Consider the following 13070-nt stretch of genomic DNA (forward strand, 5'->3'; position numbering starts at 1 on the left):
GTGGAGCATGGGAGGGGGGGGGGAGTGGGGGTGCAGGGAGGCCCCGACAGGAGGCCTGCTGTCAGGACTAATGTGCATCACGGCACTGCTCTGTGGTAACAGGTCCGTTCTGCTGCCGGACCACAAAGTGAAGCCGACTCCAGCCTCTGAAAGACGAGTAAGACTACACAATCTTACATGTGTAGTCTGCACAATAATGACCTCAACTATTAGTGAGTTTATTCATAATACCCTTGGATGTTACCCAGATATTTCCTTGATATTCATATTAGTGATAGGATCGTGTTTTAACACCTGAAAGATAGACACAGCTGGATTGACTTTACTAATCCCTTTGTAATTCATGAGGTAAAAATTCTGTTTTCTATTTTAGAATCAGAATCTGGTTTCAAGCAGGTTCGCCCATACAAGGATTTTTCTGTGGTATGGGAAATATAAATATAAGAAATATAAAAATAGGAAACAAAGTTAAATATAAACACCTCTGCCAGTAAGAGAACTTGAACAATGCAGGAAAAGACGCATTTATGTTTTTCAACCAAGACATTTTAGTTAGTTCCTTAATTCAAGCTCTGTATGTGTGTTTTCTCTGTATTCATAGTTATTCAAAATAAGGTTTAAATGATCAATTAATCAGAGTTTGATAATGACATCACAGGAATCAGTGCCACTATTTAAACATATAAATATTATATATGCTATATTCTTTATCTTTATCTTTATTGGTCGGTCTCTAAATAATATGAGAATATTGTGTTCTACTGTTAAATCTTTATCCCATTTGCTTATCTTTTAATCTATTATCATCTAAAAGTCCATTCTAAGTGCTGCTCTCGTCCTATTTGATATCACTTGTAAATAGTTAATATCTTTTGTTAACATGTGCAGATTAACTGAAGTCTATAAGTCAAAGAAGGTTACAGTGACAGAATGATCCCAGCATCAGAACAAAGGGACTCTTCCTTTTCTCAATTTCTCCTCCTCCTCCTCCTCCGAAGAAGAAGCACAACATTTCTGTGATGATCCACAACACAACAGCTGGTTGCATTGAATAAACATTACCGGCTCAGGGTGAGAAAGGAGATTATCTTTCAGGAGCGACACCAGGATTGTGAAAGACGCCCGGCTGTGAATCTGCAGGAGAACAATGCAGTCAGCTGCTCCTGACACGTCAAGAACAAAAACAAGCCTTTCCCCGTCCGTGGATCCAGCTCCTATCACAGCGCCTGTCCACTGAATACATAACTACTCACAAAAAACACACGCAACTTAATCTCCTGGTTAGTGCTGAGTACACACACGTGGGATTTGTTGTGAGAAGAAACAATCTGAGACAATGAGTTTGGAGGATTTGGGGAGAGAAATTAAATTAGCATAAAGTCCCACAATAGGACAAAGTTAATTAAATCAGTTGGAGGAAAACAACGTTTGCCCACTTGTTGCTGTCACTCGTTCTCCTGCACATGATGCTCGCCCGTTTAAATACCTGCAACAGCATCATCATGGAGTGTGAAGGAACATTTGTCTGGTGGAAACACAAACTGCCAAAACACCTCCACGTGAAAAGGGGATTGTTTCTTTTTTTCTGATCGTCTCTTTGGCAGTTTCATCATTCCGCCGCTGCAGATTGATCGCCCTTCACTGAGCCTTTGTGGAGCCGGAACAATGGGAAATGAGCGGGAGGCCTGGATGTGTCACACGTGGTGCTTTTGATTAACATACTCCACTTGTTTGTGTTACAGGATCTCGGGGTGAAGAGAGAGAACAGCACAAGACAAAAACTGAATCATAGAGGAAGACACTGTTTTCATCTCCGAGGTGATGAGTCGATTGGTTCGGTTTTGTTGGGAACAAAAGAAGCAACAGATTCACGATGAAATAAACTGTCGCTCAGAGAGAAGATATCATTTCCCCCTGATGATACCGAATAATTCAATTTAATCTTTATTTAACCAGGTGGTCTCATTTAGATGTTTCAAGAGAGATCGGAGAATAACCAACAAATATATTAAAAACTATTAAAAGAATAGATTTAAATTCACCAGATACAGATTTTTATTTGGATCTCAGCCACTCGTCGATATCAATCCCCTAAAAATGTATTTTCATCAAGATTCATGAGTTATTCTCTCATGAAAGAAAGAGAAATTAATCCTGGGTCCGCCCCTGGATCTGGATCCACAACTTAATTTATTGGATTCTTCTTTGACCCAGTTTTCCATAATTCAAAGATCTTCTTCATACATGTAAAGATATAAAGAAGAAATATAAAAAACAACAATAACAGCAGCATCAGAAAATGACTTTATACAGAGGACAGAATAACCATATTTACAAACTAGAATAATAATAAAAACCTTTACACACATTTTAAATCCTGCTGACTCACAATCAATCAAACAGACGGACAAACAAACACAGAAGTCAACCTCAGTGACAGTTTCTTTTTTTTATAATAAGTACAATATCATCTTTCATGTTGACTATGTGAAAGACACATGATCCTTTTATTAGTATCTGGCAGCGGCAAAGTGACCACATGCACAGACTCCAGCTGCAGAAACCTACACATACTACTGGTGTCTCCGGGAATCTAAAAAACCTGTTCGGTAACGACAAAGGATTTAAACATAAAAAAATATATATGTATAAAAGCAAACACACATTTTAATAACACCACAAAGCAGCCATTACTGAGAGAGAGAGAGAGAGAGAGAGAGAGAGAGAGAGAGAGAGGGGGGAGTTCAGGCTATAGAGTCTAATGTGAGAGATGGTGTTGGCAAACCAGTCTTTGTTCACTGTTCCTTCGCTGGGAGTGGTTACTGATAAAGTTTTTTTTTCTTTCTTCCAGACATTGCTGCCATTCAGAGGGAGTTTGTGTGTGAGTGTAGTGTGTCGTGTGTGTCTGTGTGTGTGTGTGTGTGTGTCAGAGGCTGAATATCTGCATTGAGTGAACCGTGCATGGCTTTCTGCTGCTGCTGCTGCTGCCCTCCCTGCCTGGTGTGTGTGTGTCTGTCTGTGTGCAGGGTTGTGAGGGTGGAGGAGGGGCAGCTGTTTAATTACACACAGGCCTGTGGAGGTGGTGGATCTCTATCTCACCGGATCACCACCGGATCGGTAGAGTTTCCACAAGCAGCACCAGGCAGCCGGGCAATCGTCATAATGGCTTTTATTATAATGGGGTTTTTGTTGTGTTTGTTATGACTCTTGTCTTTGAATTAAAAGGACTTTTTAACCAGACCCCCCCCCTCTCCTCTCCCCTCTCCCTCCTGACATTTACATACACCACTGTAAAGTAGCAGGGCTCGTCAGCTGTGTGTGTGTCTGTGTGTGTGTGTGTGTGTAGGAGACAGGCAAATCAAAGTGTGTAGCTTTAACACAATCTCCTCAACTGGTTTCTATTGTGAAGGAACAACCTGAAAACGTCCTCATGACTCAACCCCGGCCTCTCAGCTTCTGCACACACACACACACACACACACACACACACACACACACACACACACACACACACACACACACACACACACACACACACACACCACAACCCTCATGTATCTGTGAAAAGTTCGAGTCTCCCCCTCCCCCACCTCCACATGGTAGCTGGTGCATGACGTGAGAGCAGGAGGAGAAGAAGAGGAAGAAGAAGAGGAAGAGGAAGGAGAAGAAGAAGAAGAAGAAGAAGAGGGGGCCCTCTCTTTAAAGGTGTCGTAGCATTATATGTGAGACAGTGCTGTTGTGTAGCCCGAGGCCTCCAACTACACACAGTGACTGTACCCAGGTCAGTGGACTGAAGTGTGTGTGTCTGTGTGTGTGTGTGTGTGTGTGTAACAGCATCACTGGGAAAAAACAACAAGTTCAAACACACAACTACACGTGTTTGTTTAGGAGTGAATAACCACACAAACAAACCACAGGCGTGTGCTTGTTGTTTATTTATTTATCAATTAATTAATTAATTAAGATTAACGTGCACTCTTTTTTTTTTCTTCCTTTCTGTTCCACTCGACCACGTGATTCTTTTTTTTTTTTTTTTGTTATTTGGGGAAGGGAGGGCTAGTAACTGCTGCACGGGCACGCGCATCACAGAGAGAGAGAGAGGGAGAGAGAGGGAGAGAGGGAGCGGGGGCGCGCACGGCCGGATTCAACAGCTGCACGAAAAAGAGTCCGAACAAAAACACACAATGATGCGAAACAAGGTGAGTGATCCTCGGCGTTAGCATCGTTAGCATCGAGGCTAGCGGCTCCGGAGCTCCACGACCCCTCGCTATCACTCCCGGAAACTGTGCGGGTGTGTGTTGTGTTGTGTGTGTGTGTGGTGAGTTTCTAACATTTCACAAACAAACACACAAACACAAATTAAGGTTGTTTTCTATCCCCTGTTAACTTCTCTCGCTAACGCTAGCATGGTGTCAACTTCTTTTATAAACTGGCATCAGTGGAATCTGAACACACACACACACACACACACACACACACACACACACACACACACACACACACACACACGGTGGGTCCACGCATTGTGTTGTCATTGATGATAAAGTTAACGTAGAGTAAAAAGTTCGTCCGCGTTTGCGTGATTTTCTATTGATTGATATCGACGCGTTGCTTATTACGCGCACGTACACGCGTAATAGCGGCTCGTTAATGTTAAGTTAAGTGGAAACTCTTAAGAAGAAATTGCGTAAATGGTCAAAACGAGCGTTGAGTAACAAGGTGGCTCCGAACATATTATATATATATATATATATATATTTGTAAAGTTATTGATGCATCACCTGGATTAAACTCAGGTGAAATCAACACAACGACGCACAGAACAAACAAAGTGATAACAAACCTTGTTCAGTTTTAGACAAACAACTCAGCTGATATTAATTAATATTAACAATAATAACTTTTTAATACAAGCAACAACAAACAATACGGAAATCAAACACAATCAGAGTTAAGACGTCATGATAATTAAGAGACAATTAACAAAAGTACAAGACGTCATGTGATCAGATTGTTTTTCATATATATAGAGATGTGGCCTCAAAGGGATGGTTCACCCAAAAATGAAAATTCACTTTTCCACTCACCACTTTGTGATGATTGTTTAAATGTTTGAAGAATGTCACCATTGACTTCAATTGTATTGGATAAGGCAGCAACACAGTTTAAACTCCAAAAGTGTTTTGTGGACTAAACATTTTATCCCAAAACGTATCGGCATAGTAGTGAGTAGATAAGTGAATTTTCATTTTTGTGGTGAACCATCTCTTAAGCATTGAGGTAACCAAAAAACATATACTCAGGATTTTTAAAGGTTTAGGATTTAAATGAAAAGGATTTAATTTGATATGAAATAATCCTACTGATGTTTTCACGAGTGTGTTTCATCCAAATTGTACAAATTGTTGATTTCTTTACTCTTAGAATGAGCCCTTTACATTTAAATACTTTATATCTACATTGGGGGTTCTCTCTACGGAGGCAGCCATGTTTTTTTTTTTTACAGGAGCCCATACTGGACAAACTTAACACCTTTACATTTTCAGTGAAAACCAAACCTTTAATGAACTAAAGCCGTTCTAATGGGCTTGACTCTGTGTCGGTGTCACACTCTTCACTTTGGATTTGTCATGAACCTGCTCGTCCAGTTTCTCTGCTCCTGAGTTAATCAAACAACCAGTGAGATTTAGAATATCTCCAACCGCATAATTTAACTCAAATAACTTCTTCTATCTTGGAGGAACTTCATTTGTGTAAAAGTATCAACAACATCCAGAGACTAATCCAGAGCGAGTGCAGCGTATAACTGTAAAAGTAATAAACAAACAAACAATAGATTTAAAATGATGATTCAATCAACAGTTATTTAGACTGATTAATGTCTCTCAGTCCTGAATGTGAGTGATCTGTTTCTCTGTTACTGAATAAGTTGTGTAACTTGTGTGTGCATGTGTAGATTATATAATTATCAGAGTCTATTATTCCTGCTGAAACTGTACTAAGACCAGGAGGTTGTGCCACCGGTCACACAACAAAAGTAGAATAAGATCACACACCTGAAACATACCAGGTAAATGTGCAACGTGTGAGTCAACAAGGAAGCTGAAGGCGTCTGGTTGTTGTTGAAAGCTTTTAAACAACACCCAAAACAAATCCATATAATGTTTTTAAAGTTTAAATTTTATTAGTGTCATTTAGAATCAGATAGCTATAAAACTAGATATTATATTCATGGTTTTATGTCATGGACTTCAGTATTTATTGTATTCTGTGATAACTATCACCATCTACACTTTGTTTGAAAGAGTGTGGTTAACAAACATGTAGAGGAATGGCAGTATTAACCTATACATTTATATTAATCACATTAAAGTTGTGTGATTGTTGAAGTATCATAGCTGCTCACACACGTACATACTAAGAATTAAGAGGAATAAACCGTGTGAGCAGGAAAAATACAGTTTTTATGTGTTTTATCAGTGATCTGCATATAGAGGAAATGACTTGTCTGTGTAGTTGATTGCTAAAAAAGACACATTTCCTGTTTCAGTATAAGGGAAGTCAGTTCTGTGTGCTGTACTTCAAACAGATATCTATCTCCAGTCAGGTGGCAGCTACCTGGTTTCTCACTGAGCAAAGCCTGAAGACTCATTTCCCATTTTCTCATATTTTCCAGGTTCCTAAAAGTCTGGACTCGTGAATAGAGCATTGTTGCTCCGCCTCCACTGGACCATGCCGACTCACTCGCTGCTGCCGTTGATGGAGAGCCCAGACGGACTCGCCCAAGATATTCTGATCAGTAACAATGCGAGCATCCCCGGGTCTGGCTTCAGCATGACGCCGCACGCCATCAGCTCAGAGAAGGCTGCGTATCAACCTGCAGGAAGCTCGCCGCTGTCCTGCATGTTCTGTGAGGAGACGTTCACCCATCAGGACCAGCTCGGACCCCACGTGCTCACCCGGCACCCCACCACCTTCTCCGAACCCACGGTGCTCCGAGTGGAAGCTGAATTCAGGATCCCAGGAGAGCGAGCCCGACCCAAACCTGGCAGCCACCCCCCCCATGAAAAGGAGGAGGTGCACAGCTGCGTTGTGTGCGGCCAGGTGTCGCAAGATGCCAGCGAGCTGGAGGCTCACATGAGGAAGCACAAGGACTACTTCACCTACTGCTGTAGCGTCTGCGGCCGGCGCTTTCGAGAGCCGTGGTTCCTGAAGAACCACATGAAGATGCACGCCAAGCCTGGAGCCAAGAGCAAGGCCCAGCAGGACCTGGAGAACCCGGCTACGGTCAACGACGTGGTCCAAGACCCGGCCTCAGACCCCGTGGTCACTGCTTACAAAATGTGCATGGTGTGTGGGTTTTTCTTCCCCGACCACGACAGCCTGGTCGAACATAGTAAAGTACACAACAGAGAGATGGAGCACAGCAGAGAGAAAGACAAGGAAGACGTGGACGCCACTGCTGAGTCCCTCACCGAACAGGAAACATTTCTTCACAGTCTGAACCTTCGGCCTCATTCTGCAGGAAATGGTTTGCGAAACGAGAGATCATCAAAATGGATTCCCCAGCTGGATCCCTTCAACACCTACCAGGCCTGGCAGCTGGCTACAAAGGGCAAGATAGCAGCGGGTCCGAATAATACCAAAGACATCGGCCAGGAAGCCAGCACGGACAACGAGGACTGCAACTCCGATAAGGAGGAGTTGAATAGTATCTGGTCTGAAGGCCAAGGAGACAAGGCTGCGAAGGAGGCGCGGCCTCAGAGTGCAGCGGAGAGCCAAGCGCCACGCCGGAGGTCTCTCATGCAAAAAGATAAGGACAAAGAGAGGCCGACCACTTGTGAGGAATGTCGGAGAACCTTCAGGACGTACCACCAGTTGGTTCTTCACTCCAGGGTGCACAAGCGAGAGCGCGGTGGCGAGGAGAGCCCCACCTCCTCCCTGGAGGGGAAGCTGTCCAGGGGGGGCTCCCTGGACCACGTGGAGGAGGGGTCCGAGGAGGGCGTGGAGGAAGCTGCATTAACAGGTAAACTTTAGGATCAATTCACACACACACACACACACACACACATTTCTTTGATGGTGAATTGTTTCATGCAGAAAAGCTCTGGTTCCAAGGGCTCCCTCTGCTGATGAAGGACGGTAACACATCTGTGATTTGTGTTTATTATTCTGTGGAGTCATTTTGTGTGTTTGTCTGTTTTCAAAGGTGAAGACGGGTTCGATCGATCAAAGGTCAAATCTAAAGAGTGCAGTTACTGCGGCAAGTCATTCCGATCCAGCTATTACCTCACAGTTCACCTCAGGACTCACACAGGTACACACACACATCCGGCTTTAATATGAATATGAGTAGGGATGTCACGAGAACCGATACCTACGATACCTTTCTATACTAACATAACAAAACGATGCCGATGCCCAAGTTTTTGAAGTACCGTAGGCACCGTCAGCTTCGATGCCAGCAGCTGTTAGCAACTTAGCATTAGCATCGGTGCTGCGCCAGTCGACGTTTACATTCTGAAAACCAAGACGGCAACTGCGGCTGCAGCGTTCGCCCCACCTCGACTTGTTTATTAAAAAGGCACAAAGAGTCGTGTATGGAAGTATTTTGCGTTTGACGCCGGGTTTACACCGGACACGGAAGCAACGCCGCCGCTCCGCGCTAATCCTTAGCGCGCCGGCACATGGTTGTTTACACCGGAAGTGGGAGGGGATGGGAGCCAGCTGTTATTTAAGGCTTGGTGCTGCGCTTACGAGTCGCTTTGGCGTCGCTTCAGCGTCCGGTGTAAACCCGGCGTGAGGCAGATGTATCATTTAATGCATAACGTGTCTCACAACAAAGCGTCACTCACATGCGACCGCAACTACCGTATAACCCTCAGCATATGCGCAGCGCAAGCACATTGAATTACCGTATATGACATTAACAACATCCAAATAATGCACTTTTTTTTTACCGTGGTATCGAAATTGGCATCGAGAATCGTGTTATTTTACTGGTATTGGCACCGACTACTGAATTTTTGGTATCGTGACACCCCTAAATATGAGACTTGATTTATTGTGTCCAGTGTTTCTAATTCTGTGATTCACTTCTCTTTGTTTCAGGTGAGAAACCATTCAAGTGTGTTTACTGTGACTACGCCGCAGCCCAGAAGACGTCGCTGAAATATCACCTGGAGCGTCGCCACAAGAACAAACCTGACGCGGAGCTCGCCAGCAGACACGTGCCCTCGGCGCCGTCTCCCTCCGACGGGAACGACGGCGAGAGTCGATCCAAACTCTGGGTTCCCAGCGCCGCGGCAACACCGGACGACAAATACGACGGCGTAGTCAGCAAACTGGGCAAACCCCTCGCTCAGCTGAACGCCGAGTACGAGAAAGCGATCGCAAAGTCTTCTCGCTCGCCGACGGAAGACGTGCTGGTGAGGTGCTCTCTACCCGTCAACATGAAGACGGAGAGGGAAGATATAAAAGAGGAAAACTCTGAGGCCCCGTTAAATCTGTGCCTGAGAGCGACTCTCTCCATCCCTGTCGGTGTAGAACCCCGGAACGCATTAACTCCAATCACCTGTTCCTTCTGTGCGTACAGAACCATGTACCCCGAGGTTCTGATTATGCACAAGCGGCTGAGTCACAAGGACAAGTCGGACAGCGCCAAGAAGGGCGGGTGTGGAGGCAGCGTGAAACAGAAGCGTTACACGGGCTGCCCCCCCGCGCTCGACGGCAAAGATGTCGCCCCGCTTCCCGCGATCGACAGGCGCCACCCCCGTCGAACCAAATCCCCCCCGCCCCAACCCGCGAAACCGCAGGAGAAGACGCCGCCTGTGAACCCGCCTCCAGCTGTGAAGCGCTCCCCGGTCGTCCCCCCTCCCCTCAGCAGCGTGGTCCCGGAGACTCAGCGTTACCCGCACCCCAGCCAGGAGACCCCCAGGTTCCCCGAGCACATGAGGAAACCCACCACGGGTGGCAAGTACGTGATGGAGCGACCGGGCCCCCCCGACCGAGTGGGCATCGGCGAGAGGAGCTACCCGGTGCGGAGCGATGCCATCTGGCACTCGGAGGCCGCCCGGCTGTGTCTCTCCAGCCGATTCGGGAGCCTCCCCCAGATGGATTTTGGCGAATCTTCCAGCAAGAGACTGAAGTTCTCGGTTCCCAGCGGCCGGGAGGCGGACGCCGGGGAGAAGCCGGGCTTCAGAGCGCCGCTCGGCGGGGACGGATCCAGCAGAGTGATCATCTCAGGGCGAGGTGTGAGAACCATGGCTCCGCCCACGGCTCCTGAGACGCTGGGTCACGTGAAGAACACGGCGTCGGCCATGGGAGGAGCTTTGGACGCCGAGTGGATGAACCTGCTCCGCCCCTACACGCCCAGCGACCTGGCCTCCCTCTACCACAGCTCGGCCGCTAACCCCAACCACGCGGGCCTGACCAACCAGAGGGCAGGTATGTCAATCAATCAATCAATCAAGTTTTATTTGTATAGCCCATATTCACAAATCACAGTTTGTCTCATAGGGCTTTAACATGGTGTGACATCCTCTGTCCTTAACCCTCAGCAAGAGTCAGGACAAACTACTAAAAACACTTTTAACAGGTGAAGATATGTAGAAACCTCAGAGAGACACATGTGAGGATCCGTCTCCCAGGACGGACACAAGTGACACAGAAGTCAAGTGTAGGAAAACATCAGGATAACGGTTTTAGCAGCAATGATGAGGGGAAACATTTTGAAGGATAACTTCAATACTATATGTCAAGCAGTCCTGCTGAATCAGAATCAGAAGTATTTTATTGCCAAGTACGTTTACACATACAAGGAATTTGCTCTGGTTAATGGTGCAAACAATGAACATAGAAACATAAAAATGCAATAAATACAACATGCATAGGAGAGCAATAAAAAATAGGAAACCAGTATATATTTACTCACTGTTTACTTCTGATATTTATACAAAGTAACATTTATTTTGACGTAAACATTTCTGAATAAAATATATAAAAGATAAATGGTATAAAAAGTGAAGTAAAAAAGTGACTAAATGCAAAACAGTGAACAGTGTCAGATTGCAATATGCAATGTGATGCAGTATAATATAATATATGATATAATGTGTTAATTAAACACATCCTAGAGGTGTGGGGGTGGAATAAAAGTCCAAGTCAGGTGGGGGTCCCGGGCCTTATTGATAAGGCCAACTGCAGTCGGGAAGAAGAAGAAGAAGAAGAAGAAGAAGAAGAAGAAGAAGAAGAAGAAGAAGAAGAAGAAGAAGAAGAAGAAGAAGAAGAAGAAGAAGAAGAAGAAGAAGAAGAAGAAGAAGAAGAAGAAGAAGAAGAAGAAGAAGAAGAAGAAGAAGAAGAAGAAGAAGAAGAAGAAGAAGAAGAAGAAGAAGAAGAAGAAGAAGAAGAAGAAGAAGAAGAAGAAGAAGAAGAAGAAGAAGAAGAAGAAGAAGAAGAAGAAGAAGAAGAAGAAGAAGAAGAAGAAGAAGAAGAAGAAGAAGAAGAAGAAGAAGAAGAAGAAGAAGAAGAAGAAGAAGAAGAAGAAGAAGAAGAAGAAGAAGAAGAAGAAGAAGAAGAAGAAGAAGAAGAAGAAGAAGAAGAAGAAGAAGAAGAAGAAGAAGAAGAAGAAGAAGAAGAAGAAGAAGAAGAAGAAGAAGAAGAAGAAGAAGAAGAAGAAGAAGAAATCTTAGAAGCAATCATAGTCTCTGGTCAGCAGCAAGATCATGATCCAGCATCAAGACCTGATCCACTATAGTCCACAGTCCTTGTCCACTGTTAGGATCCATCATCATCAGCCGCCTCGGTCCTGGTCCACCACCATCCGATGCCTGATATGTATTAGTTCAGCAGCTTCAGGGGAGATCCAGGAGTCTGAGATCTCCTTCTGGAAGCCACAGTTTATTTTTTAACGGGTGATTCTCGCAGGTTGTGGAATTAACTGAACGTGTTTTCTTTCCCAGGCGGCAGAACGGTTCTGTACCAACACTTGCCCACCCTGCCCATCCTGCAGAGGAGAGACCCCTCCGGCCCGTTCCCTCAGCAACGCTACGGCGCTTCGGACAAAAGTAGCTAAAGTGGCACCGAGGTAACGGGTCGAAGAAGAATCTATCGGAATGCACACAGTGGGGCTCGGTGTTTTTTTGTGGGGAATCTTTGAAAAGTTCAAACCTGGTGAATGAATCAAGTGATGATTGAAAGCAACAGATTGTTTCCCTCTCTCTTTAGATTGAACTGTGCTGCTACCTTATTTTTGGAGAGAATGTTTTCAATGTACAGATTTAAAAGAAGAGACGCCTGTGGTCGGAAAGTGGCTCCTCTAATTTAATATTTCTTTCAATAGCAGAACATTTACGTTGTGTTGACATTTCAGGGCTCAGGCGTTTAGTGTACCTCCTGTTTTTTTGTTGTACTTTTTGAATGAAAAAGTGCAGAGTATCTCTCTTTAAAGTTCTTCTTCCACTGGTGTGCACTGGGGTAGTTTCTTTCTCTGAACCTCTGAACTGTTGTTTGTGACCCACACTAAAGTCCAGGTACCTGTAAGTGTCTATGACATGACAGTAAGATGTGGGACGACGTCAGTATATCGGTACATGAACTTGTATGAAGTGAAAACCTAAGAAGAAAGATTTGTGTGAAGACTTGCTGCTCAGTTTGCAAACTGTCGACGTCCAAGCGGTGATGAAGCACTCTCCTGTTTTCTGTTTCCTTTCCCAAAGCACTGGTGGGGGGGGGGGAGGGGGACGGACGTTCTGTCCAATAACTTGATGGCTCCGGCCCAGTGGTTTTACAAACAGGCCGGAGTAACGAGTCCTCCTGTGTTCGCTGGAGTGGTCTACCTCACATTGTGCTCTCCACACTGTTGTTCTTGTTAAGCTGCTGTTTCTCGCTCGCCTCAGCCGAAGCTCGTTCGACCCGACGGACACGAGTTTGTCGTCCGTCACAGTTTTTGTCGAGCTGGTCCGGGGGACAGAGAGCCGCTCCTGCTGAGGCCGTCTCGAACCCAACGGCACAAACCATTAAACTGTGCTTCTTTCATATTCTTGATATTCATGAGCCCGGTTTGAAAACAC

General features: G+C 45.0%; 1 protein-coding gene across 1 annotated transcript; it reads left to right on the forward strand.

The window, feature by feature from the left end:
- Positions 1–6706: 6706 nt before the first annotated feature.
- Positions 6707–12073, forward strand: znf217 (zinc finger protein 217). Its single transcript, XM_061074059.1, has 4 exons — positions 6707–8026; positions 8210–8317; positions 9112–10446; positions 11961–12073. Exons 1-4 carry the CDS (start codon positions 6733–6735, stop codon positions 12071–12073), a joined length of 2850 nt encoding a protein of 949 aa, XP_060930042.1. The 5' UTR covers positions 6707–6732.
- The last annotated feature ends 997 nt before the right edge of the window (positions 12074–13070 follow it).

The sequence above is a fragment of the Limanda limanda genome, chromosome 7 (genome assembly GCF_963576545.1).
Source record: "Limanda limanda chromosome 7, fLimLim1.1, whole genome shotgun sequence".
Classification (NCBI taxonomy): domain Eukaryota; kingdom Metazoa; phylum Chordata; class Actinopteri; order Pleuronectiformes; family Pleuronectidae; genus Limanda; species Limanda limanda.